Source organism: Ctenopharyngodon idella, chromosome 24, assembly GCF_019924925.1.
Source record: "Ctenopharyngodon idella isolate HZGC_01 chromosome 24, HZGC01, whole genome shotgun sequence".
Classification (NCBI taxonomy): Eukaryota; Metazoa; Chordata; class Actinopteri; order Cypriniformes; family Xenocyprididae; genus Ctenopharyngodon; species Ctenopharyngodon idella.
This window is the reverse complement of record NC_067243.1, coordinates 23758761-23785574: the sequence shown is the minus strand read 5'-3', so window position 1 is coordinate 23785574 and position 26814 is coordinate 23758761. Positions and strand designations below refer to the sequence as shown.

General features: G+C 37.9%; 1 protein-coding gene across 1 annotated transcript in view; it reads left to right on the top strand.

Moving 5' to 3' along the window:
• banp (BTG3 associated nuclear protein) overlaps positions 1–26814 on the top strand; it is a 54125-nt gene that overhangs the window by 17033 nt on the left and 10278 nt on the right. The window contains exons 9-11 of the mRNA XM_051884325.1: positions 2365–2492; positions 7502–7573; positions 9341–9391. Of these exons, the coding sequence (XP_051740285.1) occupies positions 2365–2492; positions 7502–7573; positions 9341–9391 (251 nt within the window). The remainder of the gene's footprint in view (positions 1–2364; positions 2493–7501; positions 7574–9340; positions 9392–26814) is intronic.

Genomic DNA, 26814 nt, shown 5'->3' with positions numbered 1-26814 from the left:
ATACCATGCTGACTGCAAAAACAGGGTTTTTTTTGTTGTTGTTGTTTTTTGTTTTTTTTAAGTCTCTATATTCAACTTAGAAGCTGTGTTTTGGTCAAGTGACCGTTTTCGTTTCCAGACTAATAGAGGGTATGCACATGACGTCACCGTCGACCGTTGTGACCGCGGTTACACCCACTGAGTGGCAGCATTGGTTTTCAGCGTGAATGCCACGAAAAACACAAAACTGCTGAAAGCTACAGAAAAAAGAAGCAAATAGGTCACTGCAATTTAAAGAAACAGCTGGACTCCAGGCAAAGAAACATGTTTTGAAGTTATCATTTTGTGTCAAAATGTTGGATTTTGGGTTAAATTCATACCCTATATATTGTAGTTATATATTGTGTTGACAACTCATCAATTAAATATTTACCATCTTATATTCTGCATAATTGGGTGTTTTTAAATGAACACTGACAAAAACTATACAAGTTTTATGGCTGGACGATATGACGAAGTATATATCATTGATATAAGTGATCACTCCGATTTAGACCTACCTATATTGTATTTAAATAAAGCGTTCCCAGGCCGATTTGCTTTATGTATTTCCTCTGCGTCGAAATCAGGCACATATAAATGTCAGGAAACACGATTCCTGGATGCATGTCAATATCCATGGATTAGGTTTCTTTGACATGTTATAAGGAACACTTTCAAACACTTTCGAGCCCAACCTTTAGTTTGTTTTACTCACGTTTTCGCAGTTTCCCCTATTAAATCCAGTCATGCAGCAGGTTCTTTTGCCACTCAGTCCAGCTGAGGGAGCGCGTTCCGGCAGGAAAGTGACATCTATGCTCACCCTCTATACCAAATTTCTAAGCATGTATGCTAACCGCTAATCCATGGATCTGACAAAATTCATTATTCATTATTATTCCTTATTCATTATTATTGCCTTCCAGATGTGTTGTGTATGTTATTTAACTCAATATGCAATATCCATATGCAGAATTATCACATTAACGATAAACTAAAATCTGTGAAAATCATCTGGTAATGTCTATTGCATATATAGATATTCATACATGTGAATAACTAGGTTACAGATGCACAGTCAGCTTGTTCTCGAATGTTCATGGACCGGATTTGACCATTCCAATATGGTGAACAGTTTACGTATAGCAGCCCATTGGAAACAGACACTAATAAGGCATCTATATAAAATACTTGTGTGTATATATATATATATATATACACACAACAAAATTCTGTGTTTAAAAAGCTGCAGCATTTTCATCAAACAGCCGTCTTTAGATACATAATCATACCATGTGTTTAATTGTCATCGTAGAATCATCAAATACAGTTGTTTTTGTTGTTTTTGTTTTATTTGGGCATTGCTAAACCAATAGTTGTCTGGAGACCTGTCAGATGCATAAAATTGAATCCGGTTTGCTTTTCAGCAGCAACCTAGGAAAGACCCAACATAGTCTCCAATCATATTCTGTCTGGGGAAACTAACAGCAGTGTCACATTTTGTGCCTTTTCCTTGAAGAAACGTTAGCCTGCTAATATGCCCTTCGCAATGCATTTAAAATCACTTCAACTTTGTAAATGAATACCCGCACCATTTTTCCAGAGACAGCTTGACGACCTTTAATCAGAAATGCGGTGAGCGTATGTTTTAAGCGCCTAGGCTGTTGTAGCATGTCAGCAATACTCATTGTTTAGACTAAGGGGTTGCGTTTACGTACAGTTTTAGGGCACGAGTGTGTTTGGGCTGCTAGGTCGAGAGCCCTTGTTGTGTATTTTGAGATCATTTACGCTGTATAAACACGCTCTAATCTGGCAGATGCACTGGATCACGTCCAAGAGCAGTCGGAAGGGATTTTCCTCAAGTTCAGGGTGTGTGTATGTGAACCCTTTCTCTTCTCTCCGTCTGTGAGAACCTTGTTTATCGTATGTTCTCTTCTACAATTGTTTGGGTTTGCACATGTTCACATTCATACAAATTTTGCAGAGGACGTGACCTGCGGCTGTGTATGCGAAAGAGCGTTTGTCTGATAACACCGAAATATAAGATTCATCATGACAAGGAACAGACAGTGGTCTCTCTCTCTCTCTTGCTCTCTCTCTCTCTCTCTCTCTCTCTCTTTATCTTCGTATTACTTAAGCACATGCGTGTGCACACGTGTGTGTGTGTGTGCGTGCGTGCGTGTGTGTGTGTGTGTGTGTGTGTGTGTGTGTGTTTGGCAGTTGCAGTTGAGCATCTTCTGTTATTGAAACCAGTTGTTTGACACGATTTGACCCAGTCTCTAGTTTCTGGTTTGACCCACATAGTTGGACTGTGTTATAAACTTGTTTATGTGTGTCCTCGAACAGATGGAGTCTCAGCCGCAGAGACGTCGGCTATCGAGACCTCTACCCAGCAGGCCTTGCACTACGCTCTGGCTGGAGCCACACAACAAGTCCAGATCCACCGTATTGGAGAAGATGGACAGGTGCAAGTTGTGAGTATCTTTATGTCATAATCCAAAAGTCCAACTCACACAAATATATACAAATATATACGCTGAACAAAATTATAAACGCAACACTTTTGTTTTGCCCCCATTTTTCATGAGCTGAACTCAAAGATCTAAGACTTTTTCTATATACACAATCCATCCACCTTACAAATGTGGCATATCAAGATACTGATTAGAAAGCATGATTATTACACAGGTGTGCCTTAGGCTGGCCACAATAAAAGGCCACTCTAAAATGTGCAGTTTTACTGTATTGGGGGGGTCCGGGGGGGTCCGAAAACCAGTCAATATCTGGTGTGACCACCGTTTGCCTCACGCAGTGCAGCACATTTCCTTCGCATAGAATTGATCAGGTTGTTGATTGTGGCCTGTGGAATGTTGGTCCACTCCTCTTCAATGGCTGTGCAAAGTTGCTGGATATTGGCAGGAACTGGAACACGCTGTCATATATGCCAATCCAGAGCATCCCAAACATACTCAGTGGGTGACATTGTCCGGTGAGTATGCTGGCCATGCAAGAAATCGGATGTTTTCAGCTTCCAGGAATTGTGTACAGATCCTTGCAACATGGGGCCGTGCATTATCATGCTGCAACATGGTCGTGGATGTCACAACAATGGGCCTCAGGATCTCGTCACGGTATCTCTGTGCATTTAAAATGCCATCAATAAAATACACCTGTGTTCGTTATCCATAACATACGCCTGCCCATACCATAAGCCCACCGCCACCATGGGCCACTCGATCCACAACGTCGACATCAGCAAACCGCTCACCCACACGACGCCATACATGCTGTCTGCCATCTGCCCTGTACAGTGAAAACCGGGATTCATCCGTGAAGAGAACACCTCTCCAAAGTGCCAGACGTCATCGAATGTGAGCATTTGCCCACTCAAGTCGGTTAAGACAATGAACTGCAGGAAGGTTGAGACCCCGATGAGGATGACGAGCATGCAGATGAGCTTCCCTGAGACGGTTTCTGACAGTTTGTGCAGAAATTCTTTGGTTATGCAAACCGATTGTTGCAGCAGCTGTCCGGGTGGACAATCTTGGAGGTGAAGATGCTGGATGTGGAGGTCCTGAGCTGGTGTGGTTACACGTAGTCTGCGGTTGTGAGGCCGGTTACTGCCAAATTCTCTGCCAAGTTCATACATCAAATCTTCATTTACTGAGTCGTTTTTTTTTTTTTGTTTGTTTTGTTGTTGTTTTTTACAAAAAAATTTAACTTTTGTAACCCAAAGCTGAAGTTCAGCTAAACTTCCATTATTAATAAAATTAAAATAAAGTTTTTTTTCAATTATAATTAATATCGCGTTGACAAGTATATGACTATACTTAATATTTATTTAATTTTATTATTTTATAATAAAACATTTTTTTAATGCCTTTACAATGTGAGCACATTTTAAGGTACATGGCCTTAGAAAAAGGCTGAATACCTTGAGTTGGGGCGGACTTTTTTGACTTAGGCCAGTATGCAAACAACTAGAAATGCCATAGCAACCACCCAGAGCACCCTAGCAACCATTCATCCACTGCCAAGGTGGCAGCAAATTTTGCATGGACAACAGCCATTTTTCTTCACAAAACACAAATATATGGCTTAATTCACTCATTTGCAGAACCACACTTCTTGTAATTTAATACATACACATTCATTTCAAATCTGTGTCAGCTGCAGAGACAAACACATAAACACTCTCAAATATCTAGTGTCTTTGAAAGAAGGTCTGGGTTTCCCTGATCTCTGTGTGCTTGAGTGCAAGTATTCCGTGGAAAAGCCAATCCCCTGCAAGCATTTAATGGGGCTTTAGCAACAGAATTTCCCGATCATGTAGCCTCTTTTGAGAACCTAAACATGATCTCTGACTTTCACAGCTGCATGAGGTCATCTCCACCCCTACACACCATCTGAAATATAATCTGCATACATTGTGACAGCACAATCAAAACTCTGAATACACAGTGTACAATCAAGAGAGTAAAATCTGCGGAGGAGTTCTTGGCATCTGCAGACTCAGAAACGGATCTGTCATCTGTTGTTTGTGTAACATCTCCCTGAACCGAACTATAATAGTTGTACTCTCAGAGGCAACAACTCAATGGTCAGCTTTTGTCAAGCCCTTTGGCTTCTCAAATGTTCAGTTTTTGTCACTCGCACATAATTGATAATTTTAGCCTGTCAGATACGGCAAACAATGACACGCTCTTTTTAGGTTTTGAATGATCACTTGTGTAATTTGTGTAACTTTCCTAAATTAGACTTTTTAATGCAAATTTTGGGAAAGCAGTGGCGGAAAAAACTGATTAACAAACCCAATAATATCAAATGTTTGGGAAAACATCACGTCAATTGTGGAAAAATGCATTGTTTCCATACCGCAATGCTGAGCTACCAAGCAACATGAGACAAAAGTCATCCAGGGTCACATTTGGTGTGTTATAATAACTTCAGTAAATACTTTATTGAAAGACGACACTCATTTTGTCATTATTATTATTATTAGAAAACATAATTATATTGCGATTGTTGGTAAATGTGGTGTTTGCCACAGGTGTACAGTCTGCATTTACAAATGTGAAAAAAATGGGTCTTTCTGAAGAGCTGAGTGAATTCAAGTGTGGTACTGTGATAGGATGCCATCTTTGGCATCTTGATATTCCACTGTCAACTGTAAGTGGTATTATTGGAAAGTGGAAGAGTTAAAAACAGCAGCATACAGAGCGGAAGGTCACGTAAAGTCACAGATCGGGGTCATCGAGTGCTGAGGCGCATGGTGCATAAAAGTCACCAACACTCTGCTGATTCCATAGCTGAAGAGTTCCAAACTTCCACTGGCATTAATATCAGCACAAAAACTGTATGGCGGGAGCTTCATGGAATGGATTTCCATGGCCGAGCAGCTGCATTCAAGCCTCACATCACCACGTTCAATGCCAAGCATCGGGTGGAGTGGTGTAAAGCACGCCATCGCTGGACTCTGGAGCAGTAGAAACGTGTTCTGTGGAGTGATGAATCACACATCTCTGTCTGGCAGTCTGATGGATGAGTCTGAGTTTGGCAGATGCCACGTTACCTGCCTGACTGCATTGTGCCAAATGTAAAGTCTGGTGGAAGAGGGATAATGGTATGGGGCTGTTTTCAGGGGTTGGGCCAGGTCCCTTACTTCCAGCATAACAAGACATTATGGACAAAATTAAGCTTTCAACATTGTGGGAACACCTTGGGGAAGGCCCTTTCGTATTCCACCGTGACTGTGCCCCAGTGCACAAAGCAAGGTCCAAAAAGACATAATTGGATGAGTTTGGTGTGGAAGAACTTGACTGGCCCGCACAGAGCCCTGAGCTCAACCTCGTTCAAAATCAGTGCCTGACCTCAAAAATGCTTGTAGGGGATTTTACAGTTAAAGACCCAAGGACCAAATATGATGAATGAAGTCCAGGAGTCAAAGATGTGATCAGTTGAAGAAAATTTTATTGAAGAATAATTTGCTGTTTCATCAGGAGAAGTCAGCTTCAACACTAACAAGGAGTTTGTAGGCCGCTCTGTCGTACATCCTCAAAACAGCAATTGTACTAAGCTATGTATAGATAAACTTAGAAAATCTCCACATATTTTCTTTTTCAGGGAAAACAACATCTCCTCAGGGTGCCAGTTGTTCACCTCTCCAATACAGGATCTGTAACAAAAAAATAAAAAATACTGGGGCACATGCACAGATGCACAGCTTCTTCAAGGTTGAAGTTGGTCGAGCTCTGGCTCTACACAAGAAACTTCCCCAAAACATACTGATAACATGTTCTCTCTCATAGTAAGAGGTACAGACAATATTCGTCATTATTCTCTAGTGATTGAAGATGAAAAGGAAAGTAAATGCTTTAACTAAGAAGTGGTCACGTAGACAACAGGCTGAAGTGACCCCAGTGACCTCAGCTGTCTTGACCAGCTAAAAGAGTAAATATATGTTTTAAAGGGTTAGTTCACCCAAAAATAAAAAATTATGTCATTTAGTACTCACCTTCATGTCGTTCCACACCCGTAAGACCTTCATTCATCTTCGGAAAACAAATTAAGATATTTTTGATAAAATCCGATGGCTCAGTGCTCAGGGCCTGCATTGTCAGCAAGATCATTTCCTTTTTCATTGCCCAGAAAGCTACTAAAGACATATGTAAAACAGTTCATGTGAGTACAGTGGTTCAACCTTAATATTATAAAGTGACGAGAATACTTTTTGTGCGCCAAAAAAAACTGAATAGCGACTTTATTCAACAATATCTAGTGATGGGCGATTTCAAAACACTGCTTCTTGAAGCTTCGAAGCTTTACAAATGTTTTGTTTCAAATCACCGGCGCACATATCAAACTGCCAAAGTCATGTGAACTATTGAAATTTCGAAAACCTTATGACATAACAAAGCCTTGTTTACTGAAATCACGTGATTTTGGTGCTCCGTACCACTGAGTTGAAACAAAATGTTGGTTGCCTCTTTCAAAATCATGGAGAGAGAGCACATTCCAGTAAACAGACAAGTAAATCTCATAAGCTTGAAGAAGTCATATTTTGAAAAATAAATATTGATTAATAACTCATTGCAAATCACTCAAAGGATATACATTGAAGCGACAGTGGATTTCGTAATCCAACCCTTCATGCTCTACTGGATGAATGGGCAAAAATCCCAGCAGAAACACTTTAAAATCTTGTGGAAAGCCTTCCCAGAAGAGTGGAATCTGTTATAGCTGCAAAGTGGGGACCATATTAATGTCTATGTATTTAGAATGCAATGCAATTACAGTCCCTGTTGGTGTAATGGTCAGGTGTCCCAATACTTTTGTCCATAGAGTGTGTATACATGCACACACACAGTAACTCAGATACACACAGTTGAATAATATTGTCACACTTTTAATTGTCAAATAGAATTATTTCGCAACAGCTTTACTGGAAATGACATTTGTTTCAATGTCTTTTTTTCATTCATAGATACCGCAGGGACACCTCCACATCGCTCAGGTGCCACAGGGGGAACAGGTGCAGATCACACAGGACAGCGAGGTTCGCATCATTTCCTTTGGATTTCTTGTTTTTCCTTTACACTTTCATTCTTCTTCATCTGAGTGACTCTACCACTCATTTGTGCTTACTATATGAAGGTCTCAGGGGGTCGGGACATCAAACACCAGCACCTATCCATAATTATTTCTGATCTACCCGTTTCAGTATCCTTGGCAGAGATATTTCTCTAAGCCCTGATTTCTAAGGCTCTTGAGTACTCAGTGTCCTAGATTTGAACAGGATTATGTAAAGGCATCCGCAAATATGTAAACATTATTTTGATCAGATCCATCCATCATCCCGAGAGGAAGAGAGACGAGGGTGAAGAAGAGGAAAAAAAACTGTGCTTCCTGTCCTCGTTTACAAAAAAATTGATTATGACCATAGACTTCCAGTGCTCATTTTTTTGGTAAATTCCCAGTGATATTGTTTGTTTTTAAGTCCAGAGCTTAGCAACAGCGTGCCACTTCATCCAACCTCCACTCACAAAGACTGTCTTTGTAATATATTTGGCCCGCCTCATCAAAACCATTTATCTGAGAAAGTTTGTAAAGGAAATGAGCCGTCGTAAGACCATTTCCCTTTATCCAGATATTTGTCAGGTGTGTGTGTGGGTGTGTGTTTTAGAGTCAGATGGAGAACATGATTGAAACTTTTCTGTGGTGTAGTAATTTTATCACTGATAAAAAAACTGTTGTGTTACTGCAACTTTTCATGTATAAGATACAAAACAATGTCTAAAATTTTCTTTCTTTTTTCTCATTTTTCTTTTTCAACAAAAACTTCAGAAATGTTAATCATCAGCCCCAGGTGGGGAAACGAAATATTCATGAGCTGTTTCACTTTGCAATATTTTCAACCCTGTTACTAAACTTTTATTCCTTATTTTCTAAAGAAAAAAGATTAAATAAACAAAATTAAATAATAATAAAAAAGAAATAACTAATGAACATGAAAAAAAAAAATGTAAAAAATTAAGTTAAAGTAAAAACTTTTAGCTCACAGTTGGGGCTAGCTAAACTGGGGCCAAATGTTGGTTTATTGTTATTGGTAAACTTCTTACGATATCTAGGGTAACAGGGTGGAATGGTTGGGCTTGACAAATGCACAATACTGCAACACTGTGCAAAAACTGGGGAAAATGAAAAGAGATTATTTTCAACTTGCTTCTGTGGAAAGGGTTCAAATGCTCAAATGTACTTTTAATTTTTGTAATGATGGAAAATAATGTGGTCACAGGGTTGTTGAATACGGCTAAATACTACAAATTTTGATACATAAAATTAGATTATTAAACAAAAATTTGTTTAATTACAAATTAATTATATATTAATTCTACTGATTTTGCAAAAAATATGGCATGGCTTATTTGAGTTGCTGGGTACAGCTGAGAAGGATAGGCCAAAATGACCATTTTTAAGGATGAGTATACAAACATTTGATGCTATTTTTTATGCTAGTTAATTTTATGTTAGATAATTTCTATTTTAATAATTATCGTAACAAAAAGTTGGTATTTGCATTTCTAAGGGGCTGTTACACAGAACATGTTTTTACTTTGTTTTTCTATGTAAATTTTTGCTACACTTACTCTTTTGACCGTTGTGCTCGCATCTTTTACCATGCACCATGTGTCACACGACATTGTAAAAAAGGGAAATGTCCCTAAATGCTTTTGAAAAAACAAAAAAAAAAAAACATGGGACACTAATTTGTACCTCATTCAATTGCTGAAATTTAAATATATATGTTTTTCCTCTCTTGCAGGGCAACCTACAGATTCACCAAGTGCATGTTGGGCAAGATGGCCAGGTAAATGTAGGTACCTTTTTACGTTTATTGGTCCATGTCCATGTGACAGTGTCTTTTTGTGTCCTCTCTCATTCTTTTGTTTGTTCTGAGAATATGATGTTTGGGACAGTATGCACTTCCTGTTTCTCAGCTCTGTTCCATCACATCAAAGAGAGACTCTACATCAAACAGGGCTAAAAAGCAACAGCAGCATTTCACACACACAAACAAACTCTATGTCAAAATTTTGGATCCATGTTTGTTATCTTCCTTACTAACATGCGACACAATCTTGTATTGAGAGACAGGTGCATCCGTGAGGTGCACAACCGACAAGTACGCTGCTTAGCAACCACTCTGAATACCTTAGCCAGTGTAATTTCAGTACTTTTCAAGTTTTATAGTGTTACAGTTTCAGATACTATTATAGTTTTAATATATTTTGAATTCATTTTTATTTTTATATTTTTATATTTTTCATATTAGATAGTTTTAGTAATTCTTTTGTGTTTTTGTCATTGTTATTAGATTTTTTTTTTATATGCCTAAATAGTTTTTATTAATTTTTATTTTACAAGTACTAAATAAAACTAAATAAAAATGTGAAATGTTGTAGCTGAAATGAAATGTGTGTGTGTGTGTGTGTGTGTGTATATATATATATATATATATATATATATAATATTATTATAATTTTTTTTTTTTTCAGTGAACATTTAGCAAACAATAACCGCGTAACTGATCTTACCAACCATATAACAACATTTAGCATTGTGGTGGAACATACACTGAAAAAGCTGCTCACTTTTTCTTCAGAAAATTAAATGGTGAACTAGTTGCTGTTTTATCAGCACAGTTTGTTTTCTAGCCTTTTTTCCCAGTTCTAGCTTTTTACACACACTCATGCACCCATAACATACTTCATTATGATGATAGTTTTCATCTGTACAGTAGCAATGAGAAAATGTTTGCATTGTTTTCCTTTCTTTCAAATTTTCCTGGCATATCGCCCATAGTGTTAAAGGAGGCCAGATGATTGTAGATATAAGGGGCATTCAGTCCCCAGTGCCAAAGTTTGCATGTAGACATGTTTCCTGAAATTTCTAACTTGCTAATATGGATAAGACAATGTCTATCTGTGCTTTCAACATGAAATTGTAAAAGGAAGAGAAAAGAGAGCGAAAGAAAATGTCATTATCCCTGAGACAGCATTCAGATGATATCCCTGGACCTCTTCCACATCTCCCTCTGCATCAGGTCTTTTTGTCCCTTCCAAGGATTTCTTCACTCTGGTCCTTCCTCCTCTTCCTTCATCTTCTCTCTTTTCATCTCCACGTGCTTTAGTTCATCTGTCTTCGACTCATCTGCATCCTGTAAACAGCTGGGGGCCTGTCTTGCACTCAGCCTTTAGGTCAGCAGATCTTCAGGCCAGCAGGCCTTGGATTTAAGCAGGAGTGAGCCTGCAGTGTATTCGCACTTTGCGAGTGCAATCAGAGCGGCAAAATAATGGCAATCAGCTGTCTCCTCAAAATAGGCTGCTTGCAAGCAGTGGAAAACCATCTACATGCGGCGCACATACAGTAAACACAGGTGTCGTTTACTCTGCTGCACATAATAGCACCAAATTAATAAAAACAAGATTTATTGACCCGCGTTCTGTTTTCTATCATGCGCCATGCACGTCTGTGATGACGTAAGATGAACGCAAACGCACCAGGGTTCGATAGAATCAATTTGAGTGTGAAACCAGACCAACGCTGCAGGGGGCACCGGGAACAATCGTGCCTAGGCTCGGACTGTGGCAAACAAGCCCAGTGTGAAAGACCCCTAAGACTGGAATTACTGGCGACTCGTTTCAGGCTGTTCAGAATAGGTTCTTTCTTTTGGGAGACAATCGTTTATCTGCACTTTGATCTTTGAAACTTTGAGACCTTTTACATTCACAAACAGTTAGTTATTTTAGACACTACATGAAAGGTAATATCCAAAAAAGCATAATAAGGGCACTTTAATAATATGAAGAACCTTTTTTCACTTTAAAGAATCTTTTGTGCATTGTAAAGGTTCTATTGATGTTAAAGGTTCTTTATGGAACTATAGATGCCAATAAAGAACCTTTAATTTTTAAGAGTGTACCTAAAATTAATAATTCAGACTGGATTTTGTAAACTGCTGTTACTCTCATAAACTCCACAAACACACCAAACTATTTCTTACACAAAAGGGTTAATGTATGAGTCAGATGTTTTGGAATATGGAGCATGATTCATATGGAACACTGATGCTTTTGTGGCATTTTTGAAGCTTGAAAAATCTGATTCAATTTAATTGCGTGGAAAAGAGCGACCAGCACAATTCCTTAAAATGTCTGATCTGGATTCGGGTCACAGTTCAGAAGGATTTGAATCAGGACAAAAAGTGTCTGTTGTGCATATGGATCACTTTTTGGCAAGGTAAATAATATTTTTTGGCATTATTTCAGAATGTCTTGGAATTGTTTACCCCCCCCAATGTCAGCCTAATGTCTTTCCAAATCCATATGACTTTGTTCTGTAGAGGACAAAAGGAGAATTTTTGAAGTTTGGACATCATTAACATCAAACCTGATGCAACACGTCTAATGGCGCTATATTTGATTTTAGATTTTTAGAGAATATTTACTGTTTGTCACACAGAAAGTTGGAACATAGTCCACATGTCATTTAGATTCTTTTATGGTGCTTTCATGGTGTTTTTCTTTCTATTTTGAGCTTGAAAGACACAGTCTATACTGACCTTCACTTAAAAAGAGCAGCGTGAAGTTCCTTACTAAGGGATTTGCGTGGTTAAGAAGGGTTTGTATTCAAGTTTTTACATCCCCATCTGCCTGCAATGTTCTCTTTGCCGATGGGGAAGAGCCCTTGATTTACAGGCTGTCGGTCCATAATGGAATGCCTTATCATTTAGCCCCCTTCCACCATCTAAAACAAACACACACATAGTCGGCACATGAAAGTCTTTTATGAGAGAAAGTGAAGGAGCATTAACGCTGTGTTAAATCAGTCAGCGACCTCTTGGGATGCTCTTATCTGATGCCTCCTCTCCTGTCCTCTGATCTGACCCCCACAACTAATAGAGGTACAGATTGAAAGAGAAGGGAAGATCGTGAAAAGAGGGTGAGAAGGCTGAAGTCTTTTGTTTTTAGTTGGTACAATTGGTTAGTTCCACATTGTGCTTGCAAATTCTTCAAACCAGACGTTGCAGATGTTTATTACTGAAACTTCTCAGTCCTTGTGTTTTCTATGAACAAGAGCTCTTTATTTATTTCTATTTACACAAAAGGATGGTGCACAGCTGTGCACCCAGTTGGAGTTCTGTAGATCACTTCAGACACTAGAGGTCGACCGATTGATCGGTTTTGCTGATTGATCGGCACAGATAACCGATTGCTGGACCAAAATCCATAACGATAGTTTTCTGGGTTGCATCCATTGCTAGAGTGGCTCAGAAGGGTCCGTTGTCATTATACAGTTTGAGAATGGCTACTAGAGGCAAAACAAAAACTATCACTGACGTCTCGTTCTGTTTGTTTTGACACGTGAGGCTGTGCGCTGCACAGAGCGGGATACTTAAGATACAGATTTAAAACACAGACAATGAAATGGTATGTATACAGTACAATACCGTACATGTTTTCATATCATTATAAATTAATTAATTTGTTGACTAGTGGCTGCATTAGTGGAGAACAGCATTATGTTTGCTGTCGAAGCTGAGAGGACACTAACATTTGCAGAGCCTCTACCGGTTAAAACTATGTGACAAAAACACACGCAAGTCTGACCCAAATGTTTAATGTCACGATTGTTAATGGACAAACTGTTTAATGTCATCTATTTGCATTAGTTTATATCCAGCTGGTCACTTTTATATATTCATTAAAATACAGTGAAGTTGCATATTTAAAGCTAGTGACATGAGAAAGCAAACTGTATTGTCATGCAGCCTACAGAAACATATAAGCAAATTAGAAACACATTCAATTTCTTTTTTGTCATCACTGTAATACATATTTTGATTAGGTAATCATCAGGTGTTCTAAATAGAAGCAAATACATTGTGAGAGTGAACATACAATACAATATATGTATCTAATTTCAGTGCTGTGGCTTTTGTGTAGATATTTAAAGATGACCATCTTTAAGCACGACTGTTTGGATTTATATGCAATGGGAACACTTTACAATAAGAGTCCATTTGTAACATTAACTAAGGTTAATAAAAGTTTTGTTCATTTGTTAATTTCAACATTTGCCAATACATTTTTACATTTTAAAGTTGTATCTGTTATCATTAGTTAATGCACTATGAACTAACATGAATGATCAAGGTATAATTAATATATCAATATTTTTATATTTAAAAAGTACAGTACATTTTCATGGTTCAGTACTGTTTTTCAATTTTTTCGAATAAAGTTCAGCACTATTTTATGTGTTTCATTCAGTATCCATTTTAAGAACTATCAGTTGATTAATTGGTTATTGGCCAGCATGGTCCAACCTAGTTATCGTTATCGGTAAAATTCTCTATCGGTCAACTTCTAGACACTACCTTGACCAGTTTTGAAGTAAGAAGGGAGAGACTTGTTGGTGCATTACTTGATGTTCAGATTGTGAAGCCCCTCCCTTTTTTGGGAGCTTTCTGCAAGCACAATAGATATATGCACTAGAGATCGACCGATATGGGTTTTTCTATAACCGATGCCGATGCCGATGTTTAGAGGTCAGGGTCAGCCGATGGCCGATATGTGCTGCCGATTTTTTGGGCCGATATCTTGAAGTTTTCCCCTTCATTTGCATGCTAAAATGTCACACTAATAATAAGTGGATGCACAACATTTCTAAACTTAACATCATTTATTGAACACTGACTTGATTTACATAAAAGTTTTAGAGCATTTATCAAGCTGAATTTTTCAAGTTTGTTGGAACATAAATGTAAACTTAAATATACAGCCTTGTATGCAAGGCTGACATTCTTGACGGTTAACGTTAGACAGGTTTAATGAGGATAATAACTGCGACATATATATATAGTCATTGGTCGGAACACATCACTTTATTAGGCTGATGTCCATTTCGCATTACACAGTTGATGGAAACACACGCAGATGCGCATATTCTTGAGCTGAATTTTCATTATTGCAAGTTGGATGGAAACCCGGCTATTGTCTGCATCAAACCATGCTTCCGAACAAATGTCATACACTTCTGCGCAGTGGCGTAGCGCAAATCCGCGGGGGTTCAACCAAGAAGAGGAGCCAATGGATATCACACAAGAAGCAACGTGCAAACTTTGCGGAAAAGTTATGCCGGTAAAAGCTTAACCTCGGTCAGTATTCAAAGTGAAAGTAAAAGTGACGGAGCTGCCTGACGCTGCATTAACGGAGCATTTTCTCTCAGAGACGAATTTCAACATAATATGCTGATAACGGTATATAACTGTCTTAATTTATTCCATAATTTCCTTTGTGGCCCGTACATATAGTGAAAAAATTAGAAGAATAGTATTTCGTGTTAAACAGCTTGTTTTTATTTTTATTTTTATTTTTTTTAAAGTTGGTGAAGTAGCCTAAAGCTGCTCTTATTTTTCATTTATGACTGCAGTGTTAGGAAATATTATAGACTTAATAATTTTAATTATAGGTCTAATTCATTGTATAATAGACCTACAAAATGTTTAAAACATTTTCAAAGAGGAGCTGATAGCCTAATCTTTTATTATCCTCACAGCACGTCAGTTATGCGGTGATGCGCTGTGAAATTATTGCGGGGCAAATTTATTATGATGTTAATTTAATAATAAAAGTAGCTTACCTAATAGTAATAATAATAGACTAGAAGAATGTAACAGGCTTACATTAATTGGAAATGCCAAATCCTCTTAATATTGCCAATATTTGTCGGAGTAACGTAGCCCTCAATCACGCTGCAGTGTTTGTGAGAGCTGCCGCCTTGTCCACCCCAAGCACAGAGTGAAATTCTCCGACTCCGATACAGGAAAAATAAAACAGAACTTATAAGATTGGGGCTAATATGTTAGCAAGCAAGCTGCTGGTAGTTTTGGACTACAGTCCTTAAAGTTAACTACAAGTAAGCGAACCTTCAACCAGCTGTAGCATTATGCCAGTTCCCGACGGTTCTATGCTATCCGTTGTTTCTTTCACTAAGTGAAGCAACACTTCATAGTTTACTAGTAATATACAGTAAATATATGGCCATAGGACTTTGAAATATCAGAATTTAAGCCTTAGGCTACCTTTATCTCCCAGGACTGTTGTTGAATCTTCCAAAAGTTTCAATTTACATGCGATGGCAGCAGCACATTCCACCGCACCAATAACACAGGGCTGCCCGCGGACGTGCCTGGCTTTAAATCGGCGCTACTAAACACGGATATCGGCCGATGCCGATATATTAAAAAAAGACAAATATCGGCCGACCGATATATCGGTCGACCTCTAATATGCACAGCGCTGTATAAGTGTGGTTGTATCTCAGTAGCTTGAGAGTCTATAGTCTCACAGAGGCTATTTGCAACCAAGAACCATTCATTTGGAGAGGAACAGTCTGACTGACATGTAAAGTGAGCAACCAAAAAAAAAAAAAAATGTATTTGACATTTATGGTCAAGTGAAATCATAGTAATTGACCCAAGTATAATGAGTTAATAATATTGATCATTTTAACAGTTTTATACAAGAAATGTTTCAGTGTTTTTATACAAGAAATTTTTGCACTGTGCACTTTTTATGGTATGCACTGAGCACTTTTGTATTTTTATGTATTTTTCTTTTAAATATAAACAGAATAGATATTGTAATATACCCAAATGAATCTGAATCTAATTCATATCCAAATTGACTCGAAAGATTGTGACTAAATCAAATTCGGAAATGTGTATCTTGGTACCTTCAAGCAATTTTGTCTCCCTTCAAGCTGATAAAAATGTACCATTAGCAGCACCAAATGAAAATCAGGCCCCAAATCAAACCATTGGTTGAGTCTGACGTTGGCATGTCAGGCCGCTTAAGCAAACAGATCAATGTTTTGAAAGAAACCTGCTTCATTTGCCTATAGACATTATAACACTATTTGCACATCTGAAAGTGTGCACTGCAGATTCAGACTACCCCAGAAACAGACCCAGTAAAGGCTTATTCTAAGTCTGCAAATTCAAACAAATGTAAAAAGAGTAAGGAAAGACTACTGTGATCTGTTTCTAATCTGCTTTTTTGGATTTGTTTTTTTATTGAATTTGGACAAGACAAAAATGAGCTCAGGAGTTTAAATATCATTCACAAGCTGCATCTGTGTGTTCAATTGATGTAACTTTTTCCCTCTGTAAATGTGTGTATATTTATATTGGTATGTATGCAATTATGCCCATTTGCAATCCAGAACTTCAAGTTTCCTCTATCTCAGTATTGAAACCAGATGTGTGCAGAGCTCGCATCCATTAAGTACCTGGTGTAGGATCTAAATTCTCCAGGATTTAACTTGCAGTCCAGTTGTTGTCACAACCTTGAGGCTTTGGTCCCATTTCAAACTCCTAAATGAATGTACCCTTTTTACCTCCATTGGAACAATGATTTTCCCCAAGATATAAAACAAAATATGTTAAATAAAATGGTCCAAGGCTTTTTGCGATCCCAGTGATCATTGTGTCCTAATGGAGGAGATTGTATTTCAAAGCATCATTGATGCGCTTGCCTGTCTTGGGTCGTGATAGCGGAGTTCTGGAAGCTAATGTGGTCATGGCCGGGATACAGAGGTCTTCTCCCAAATATTCAAAAGAAAATCCCTTGGTAATCTAATGGATGAAAGTCCTCATGGAGCTGCTTCAGGATTTGTTGTCGGTGGGCACTGTTAAGCATACCAGTCACATTGCTTGACTGTCCTCATTAACACTTGCGACACAAGAAATCGTCTTTGTGAGCATCTCACCTTTTGTTTTACTGCCAGTTGGATGCGATGAAAACATCTGATGAATAAGAGGCAATAAAATCATCAACTTATCATAATTTATGCTGCTCTGAGTTGCTTTCCATTGGAAACATTGAAAAAGTTGAGGAAAAACACAAGGTTTGGAGGCGGGACTGGACTGTGCGTCTCCTCACAGAGGTTGTTCCAAGGTCATGCAGATATTTCACAAGTTTACAACACATGGAGTTATTTGCCATAGCCTGTCAGTTCAGCAGTATAATTAGAAACATAATGAAGACAACACAAAAAAGAGACTTGACACTAACACTAAAGCAAGCTTTATTTCTTTGTTCCCAAGAACAAGCATTGCAGCTCGGCTTATCTGCATGTTAAATTTGTTGTAAAATAGAGTTATGTCATTCTGTCTGCTCTTTGAATCAGGAATCTTATAGATGTGTGTCTGTTGTATGAATTGTTCAGGGTCTGTTTAATCTCTTTCTTTGGATACACTGTAAAAGATTGCTTTGGCAACAGGAGTAGTATCTCAATCTGCCACAGGGGTCATATTTAAGGTTGTTGTTCATGATTTAGTGAGTATTAGGATGTTAAGTTGGTTGTCAACCAATCCAGTCATTGAAGTCATACTTGTACAATGTGTTATGATGAGGCTCTTTTTGAACCACTAATTTGAATCTGTTACTAACAGGAGAGAAACTGTAAAACAATACCTTCTTTTACCTAGCTTTCCTTCATGCCTCTGTTTGAGCATCCTTTTTTCTGAGGTTGTTTCCTGTCTTCCAAGCTTCCATCTGAGCATCCTTTGATTCTTCCAAAGCCTCCTTTCTTCCTAGCTTCACTTCTTCCTTCCAAATTTCCTTACCTCCATTTTAAGGTTTCTTCCAAGCTTCCTTACCTTCCTTCCTTCTACGCTTCCTCACCTTTCTACTGATTTTCCTTCCTGCCCTCCAAGCTTCCTTCCCTCTGAGCTACTTTTCTGCTGCCTGAGATTTCTTCCAAGCATCCTTCCTTTTGAGCTTCCTTCCAAACTTCCTTGCCTTTCTTTCTTCAAAACTTCCTTACCTTCCTCCTAGCTTCTTTTCTTCCTTCTGGAGTTTCCTTGAGAGCATCTTTCCTTTTTAGCTTCTTCCAGACATCCTTATGATCCCTTCTGATCGTCCTTCTGAACCTTATTCCTGCTCTCCAAGCTTCCTTCCTGCCCAAGCTTTATTCCTTTTGTTCCTTTTTCTGCCTCCTGAGCTTCCTTCATTCCTTTCAAGCTTCCTTCCGAACCTTCTTCCTTTATAATTTCTAAGCTTCCACATCTTCCTACTGATCTTTCTTGCCCATGAAGCTACCCTCTGAGCTTTTTTTTTTGCCTCCTTAGTTTCCTACTGAGCATCCTTCCTTTTGAGCTTCCTTCCAAACCTTCTTGCTTTCCTTTCAAACTTCTCAATCTTCCTTCCCAACTTTATTCCTGCCCTTGAATCTTCCTTACTGCCCCAAGCTTATTTCCCTCTGAGCTTCATTTCTGCCACCTGAGTTTCCTTTCAAACATCTTTCCTTTTGAGCTTCCTTCTGAACTACTTTGGTGATGACTAAGCTAAACCCTGCATTGCTTCAACATTACTAAGATCATAAAACGTGTGGAGGTCTAGATTGGCCACAAGCAGTGGCCATGTGATTTTCAAAAGAAGCAGATGGAATAGCATTATGAACATTTGATGATGACTTGAGGTAACCCTGCCCTGCTTCACCATTAGTGATGTAATTCAATGTTTAATTATTTGGAACTGCATACCCACTAGAAATTATATCTGCTTCCAGGCTCAAGGCTATGTTAAATTTATGTGGATACAGTACAGTTGGTAATGGCAGCCCTCCAAATTTGACTTTTAAAGTTTTAAAGGATGAAATAAAAGACAATTTGGGGTTTAAGAAGACTTAGTAATGGCACCACCCATACAAGCCTAATGCTGTATCTTATAAGAATCTTGTTTGTGTGGAGACTTTTTTCATAATGAAGCAACTACATACTAATGAAACAGGAATTAGCCGTTGAGCTCAGATGTCTGCAGATGTCCTCATTAGATGCTGTTCATTGATACAAATTTAGACCTATCTTTACTGTACAACTGTTTTTTTTCCCTAAAATTCATCTGTCTGTTTGTGGGAGGTTTTGCAGCAGATGCAGCAGAAGTGATCTAGGACTCTCAGATGGTTTTAGGAGTTCACTCAGTTTGTCCAACGTCCTGTTGGCCCTCTTTCTTTCTGCCTGTCTCTCTCTCTCTCTCCCTCTCAGAACAGTTAGGCCGTCACATCTGTCCTGGCTTAGGTCTGCCCTGCTCCAGATGCACAAGTTGTTGGAATCATGTAGAAATTGGGCGGAAGTGTTTACCTTTCCAGAGAGACTTTTTTTTCTCATCATACTGACAACTCTTGAGAGTATGAGGGAACTGTACATGTGCTGGGAAGCTGACTTCTTTCGCAACACAGTTTATTGAACTGTACAAAAAAATTCCAATTTGCCTTTCCAAAATTGTTTGCGACCTGCATAACCAGTCGTAAAGAAGCATCTAGTTTTCATCAAGCTTAATGTTAATGCTTAACCAATTTCATACATTTTTCAGTGGAATTCATGGTTTTGAATGTCTTTATTATTTATAGCTAGTTGAGATTCAAATGCACTGAAGACGACACTGGAAAGCCAATAAAGAAAAATGGAGCTTGGGAGGAACGGCATGTTTGCACAGTTGGTTGTTATGTTTCGAAGAGGCCCCAAACTAAATGTTTTTTGCATTAGGCTGCTGTTGTTTTGTTCCTCGTTGTCTTTGCTCCAGTTCCTCAATGTGTTTGCTGTCCTACTCTGCTGCTGAAAGCATTACTACATAAGAGAAAGATTTATTCTGGGTCCTTTTTTTCCTGTTTGCTTTTAGTCCCATCAACCCAAGCTGACAGCCGATCCTGACTTGCTTGGCCAATTTTTAAACCCTTTGTTTGGCAGCTCGCCTGTATAGAGATAGCAGATTTGAAGTTTGGCTGTTTTCGAAAGAAACGAGGCTGGGCACAAGCTGGGTAGGTTAGCTTATGAAGACCCTTGAGAAAAGGGCACGATCCATTTCAGTTTAGAAGTACCTTTCATTGTGAATTTAATCCAGTCATGAGCAAGAAGGCAATCAACTGCAGCACTCAACATTAACGCTTGTCCGAGACAAGTAGATTTATACCAGCATGATTGCAAATGTGACATCAATTTTATACAAAAGTTCAATAAACAACATAGTGGATTACACATTACACAATAAGTGACTTACACCACTGACTGTTTTTGCTCTATTTAGCCAACAAAAATAATTCCAAACAAAGCCACAGCAGATCAGTTGCCATCTCCAAGCAACACACAGTGGTGTTTAGTTACTAAGTGATTCAGTGTTTTTAAACGAATCGGGTGAGTCAGTGATTCAATGACCCATTCATAAAAGACAGTCACTTACTTCATTCTTGAATAAATCAGCCATTTGAATGAATCAGATGAGTGAATGACTCAATAATTCACTAATTAGAACAGTCACTTGCTACTGCCGGTTTAGTTTCATTAAGAGCTGATAGAACACTGATAAGAATATTGCTTCAGAATAAATTACATTTACACAAAAAATTGATTTCTTTCAGGACAAGTAACTTTTACTTTTAACTTTTACTCTGACAAGCGAATGACTGATTTACAAGCATATAACAAGGCCTGAACTGACTTGGTTATTTAACTCTGTCTGTTTCCTCTGAGAGTTTGATTTACTTGCTAATGACAAACAGAACACATATAACTAATGTCTCAAACGAGCCCCTTCATTTCTGTAAAAGTCAGCGAACCTCATGCGAACATACCAGTTCAACTCGGAATACATGTTGTGACATCATGACTGCTTTTTCCTCTGGATTTTACCTTTTTCTGGCCAAGATTCGTGACACATAAGCCTCATAAACAATTCGGCAAGACCTGCAGTAACTGTTGGATAACTTCAACAGCCAAAGTGTGCATCTCCAAAGTGATGTGTGTTTTGAATTAGCTTTACTTTATTTGATTGGGTTGGAACCACGTTCTCATGCTCTCCCGATGCGGTGGAGTGGAGAATCGTCTTGAGAACAGTTGTGAGGCCGGAAGTCAACCGATGAGAACGAGCTTTCATTGCCACACGATTGCAGACGTTCTTCCAGCATCATAAAACTCTCATTGTGTTAAGTCGCACAGCTGAGCATACAAACAGTCCTCACTTGCAGTTTTAAAATTCCTGCTGTTGTAGTCGTGTTTGCTTTGACAAGTATTATTCAATGGTTAAATTCCAAAAATTCACTTTTTAATGTGGAAAGAGTGCATTTCCTTCTTTTATGAGGCCTGACGGATGGTTTCAAAATGGAATATGAATGCTCAGCGAGTGGTGCACTTTATTTTGATTGTTTTTATGATTGTCTGCATGAGAAAGTATCCAAGTTGGTGCCTCCTGTGTGTGTCTTTGCAGTTTTCTGGTTCAGATAAGTGATGGAATGAGAAATGGGAAATGTAAAAAGACGTCCCTCAGCTGTGAATTACTCTTGTTCCCAATAACTTTTGTGTGCATCTCTGTACTTGTGCATGTGTTTGTGTTTAAAACCTGCTGGGCCATCCTTCAGTTGTTCTCATGCTATTCTTTGTTTACCAGGTCAATGACATACAAGAGTGCCCACGATAAAGAAAAGGAAAAATCTTTAAAACACATGCAAAAAGGAAGAAAGAAAAAGAAAAATTTAGTCTAAATTCTTAGAAATTAAATTTTTGTTTTCATGTTGGTTTAATATGGTTTTGAACCATTGAACCATTAAAAAAAGATTTAATGACTCTAATGTGGTGTACCAATTAAGTAAAAAGTAATGACATGTTTTCCTTACATCTTGAATATATGTGTGAGTGTACATATAATTATTTCCCAACATTTTTAAATGCATTTTTAAGGTAAAAAGTATTTTTCAAAAACAGCATAAATTATTAATTCACAAATGCCATTACAATTTACCACATTTACAACCTGAACTAATCTGGTGTTGTCATAAATTATTTTTTGCATGTTTTTATTTTGGCCACACTACTTGACTGTGATTTGGCGCAGTTTTTTCAAATATTAATAAGCAGTGAAGCAGTTTTGTTATTTTTCCCTAAGAAATAGTAATAAAAGATTATTCCAAACTACTTTAAATTATATTCTTCTCAAGAATGTAATTCTTCTTTCATTTAATGAGGTATTTCTTAAATATGATAAGAAGTTGTATCACCCTGTATCAGCCTTTTGCCTTTGTCCCCAAAAATATCAAAATCAATTTTAATTCAGAAATTAAAAACATGCTCTTCATAGAAGAGTTGTATTCAATATATTTTATGTATAAATTGCATTTTTAATATATTTTTGAATTTTATTTTATCCTGTTTGAAGCAACACAACATTGTATACTCTTAATTATTACCCCATGATTGACTGGCGGAATCAAAAATAGAGTCGTTGTGGCAAAATTGGGATCCTTCCTCTATGCCGTTGGAGACATGGTGGGCACCGCATGGGTTTTCTATGAACTCTAAGCATGCCACTGACTCATGACTTCAAAGTCAACGTCTGCGCTTGAAACTGGGGTGGGGGCAGAGGCGAACTGGATCTGAAATTGGGGTTATTGTGGGATTTTTGAGCAGTGCAGCAGATTTTCTTTCTCCTAATTGGGCGTGCATGGCAGTTATGTTCCCACTTGAGGAGACTCGGATTTGATTGTTTATGCCCACACTGGTGCTCCAAGGCACTGATGTTGACAAGAGTAGAGGTGTCACTGTGTGGAGCAGAAGAGCTGTAATGATTAACGATTAGTGTTTAGTCTGAAGTTTACATTTCATTTAAATTCTATCCCAGATGGCTGTTTTTGAATGAACGTTGTGCATGTGGAAACGGTCAACTGCTGGAATGGGGAAATTACTGACTCATAGTTCAGGTTGAAGACTAGTGCCAGTAATTGAAGAGAAGTCAGAGGATCCAAAACCATGGTGACCACATCAGAGCGCCTTTAGTGGTCAGATGGTGTATAATCAATGATGTGTTCGAGTCTGCTTTGTAGCAATCAAACACAATGTGCAATCATGCATTCACATGCAAGTGTTTTTGCTTGCATGTGCCTGTTTTGCGATGAGTAGGACCTTGGCACAGGATAGAGATGTGTTTGTGAATACTCAGCTGGAGACTGGGCCTTCCACCGTGCTGTTATGATAAGCGCTTGGATGTGTCACACATGGCAGAATCAGTTTTACGTGCATAAGGAAATGCAGTTTTTAAAGTAGTAAATCCCTGGCCTGATTTGAATCCTGATTGGCCCGTTACTCTAAGAATTAAGAACATTTCCTCCCTTGGATTATGTCTGAATGGCTGTACTATTAAAGTGCTTTGAATTCGGTATAAAAAAAAAAAGTACTTCTAGTCTTATTAAAGTGCTTCTATTATGCTTTTTCAAAGAAAGATCTGCAAAGTTTTGAAGATCAAAGTGAACGACAAATAAAGTTATTGCCTCCTAAAAAGGAAAAATCGATTCTGAACTGCTGAAACAAGTCATCAGCTATTCCAGACTCATTTCCGTAACATATCTATATATGTTTGTAGCAAATTTGCATAATGCCAGATATGGTCTTCAGTGCTTCCCACACATAGACTTTACTTGGGTGGGCCGCCCAGGTATATTAATGGCCGCCCAAGTATATTTGGGGACACATTTTTGCTTTTATTATTTTTATGCTCTTATACTTTTGTATCTGCCCGAGATAATGAAACCATCCGTGATCGATTAACTAGTGGAAAATCACCCCTTGCCCTACACCTTTTATACCTGCTCATTCTGTGTGCGTGAGAACTGTTTACTCCTGCTGACATTCCCATGTGTGGTTGAGACGCGGTTGATATTTCACAAAGACAGGGCTCGACAGTGCGGGCGCTTCTGTGTGCGAAATTTAATGTCATAAAAAGTCTTCAATACATTAAATGGTAAAACAAATGTCTTAATTACCATTTTAAGACGTCTTATATTTTGGGGATGGAAAAACATAATTCATAACATAACAAAAAGAGTGCTGCACATTGCAAAGTCACAAGGCGGCACTGTTGCGCGTTCTACAGGCTCGCACAACAGTGCTGCAGACTGCTTCAAAGTGATTCTCAATCAATCAATAGCGCACATTTATGCCAAGCAATTGTCAACTCGAGTTGATGAATTATGACAATGTATACTTTATGACCTTTATATAATATGTTTTAGACGATTGTAAGAATGCATATATTATCTCTCACATTTGAAGGATCAGCTCGCAATAGTATGGACATTTCAAAATAAGAGTCCTGGTGTATTGCGGCCTTGTTTATAATTAAAAGTAACACACTAAGTTTTTTTTTCTTCTTCTTGCCATTATTGGTATTTTGTTTACACAATAAATTGTATTTAATTTGATTTTCATTTAATTCATAGAAAACTATTGTAGTCTCTGGCTGGGGTGCTTCCCCACAGGAAGAAAAGACTAAGAACATTATTTGACACATATTATTCAATATATAGATTTTACTAGTATCAGTAAAATCTGTGTCCCATTCACTGAGAGAGACACGATATGACATAGCAAGGAGAACTCTACCATTTAAATGCTGTAATTTTGCATAATTTACAATGCATAATAATGCATAATAATAGTAGTAATTAAATGTAATTGAGGCCTATGTAATTAATATGAATTTCAATAAATAAAAATATAGTTAAAAATCACACATTATTTGTTTGTCACATGTAGTAGACCATTTTTGTGCCGTGGGTTTTAGGAGGATTTTCCACCCGACTTCCACCGCAAGTATATTTCAAACCTGTGGGAAGCACTGGTCTTCATTGGCCTTCTATGCTGCGAACAACGTCTACTTTGACCCACCATCAGACACTGTAGTTTTAGCTGAGGCCTAAAGAGTTTGGTTCGTGTTGTCAACATGTCGAAGATGCTGTTTTCTGCACAGTGAAAGCAAATCCAAAGGATGAGGACTCGCGCTGGAATTGATACAGTAAAATGGACCCCATCATTACTGTTCTTATCCCTGTGTATCAAGTGTTAAATTTCAGATATGGTAACGGGCATTTCATTTCTGACACGCGCTGTAAGCGGTAGACCAATCACAACAGACTGGGCCAATCTGACTAATCAAAGCAGAGTAGACCAGTCACAACAGACTAGGCCATCTGACCAATCAGAGCAGAGTAGACCAATCACAACAGACTAGGCCATCTGACCAATCAGGAAACTCTCTGAAAGGAGGGTTTTAGAGAGACCGGATACTTTAATCGAGCCGTTTCAGACACTGTGAGAAAAGATGTGATACATGACCTTGGATACATGTAAACCTATTGTAGGAGACCTCCAAAACAAAATTAGAAGCCTTTAAATTAGCATAATAGGGGCACTTTAATGAAATTTTTTCCTCCTGAACTTTTAAACTTTTCAAAATAGCAAAACGTCTTGAAGTTGCACACTTCAGAATCTCAGCAGATGTAGTAACGTCATCTGGATGTTGTTCGCCTATATTGTATCACCTATATTATGCCTATATTGCATCACCTATATTATGCCTATATTGCCTGTATTATAAGTACTTAGTACTGGACTTCCTACTCATTTGACCCACTGTTTGCATACTGTATGCAAGTTTGGACTTTTGAACTTCCTGACCATTTGAAAAGAAAAGCGGAAAAACAGGTGCACATTATTGTGGTTTATGACAGGCAGTTGCATAAACTATAGAATAAGTGGAATCATTAGCAGATTAAAATGTAAACTGTGAGAATTTTAATTTTGTTTAAACAATGAGGTGATGGATATGCTAATAAAAGTTAGAAAAGAACAATCAGCAAGGAATGAAAGGAACAAATTGGTAATAGTTTTAGAAAGGAAAGTAAGCGTTCATTTACATAAGGGATTACAGCACATTTAGAGAATCAGTTCCATATAAAAACCAGAATATCATCTGAATCTTACCTTCCACTTACAAAAAAATAAAATTTAGAGGATAAAAAATTATCCTAGCAGCAGTGTTGGATAATAACTAACTAAAAGTGCTACTTTAGTTAGTTAGTTTTAGTTTACTAAAAATGAATTCTTTCATAACTCACTCACTCTCCAAATCTGTATGACTTACTTTATTCAGTAGAACACATGAAAAGGTGATAGGATCTTTCCATACAATCAAAAAACTCAGTGCAAAATATTTCATTATTGTGTAGCTATTACTGTAAATAGATATTTTTAACAAAAAATGTCCAGTAAGTCATCACTTTCTACAGTGATGATACATGTTTAATTGAATGTATGTTTATGTTTGTTTTAAAAGATTAGAAACAGGAAGAATGTAATTAAGAATAAATTAAGAAAAGTCATGGGAATTTCTATAATAAATGTAGTTT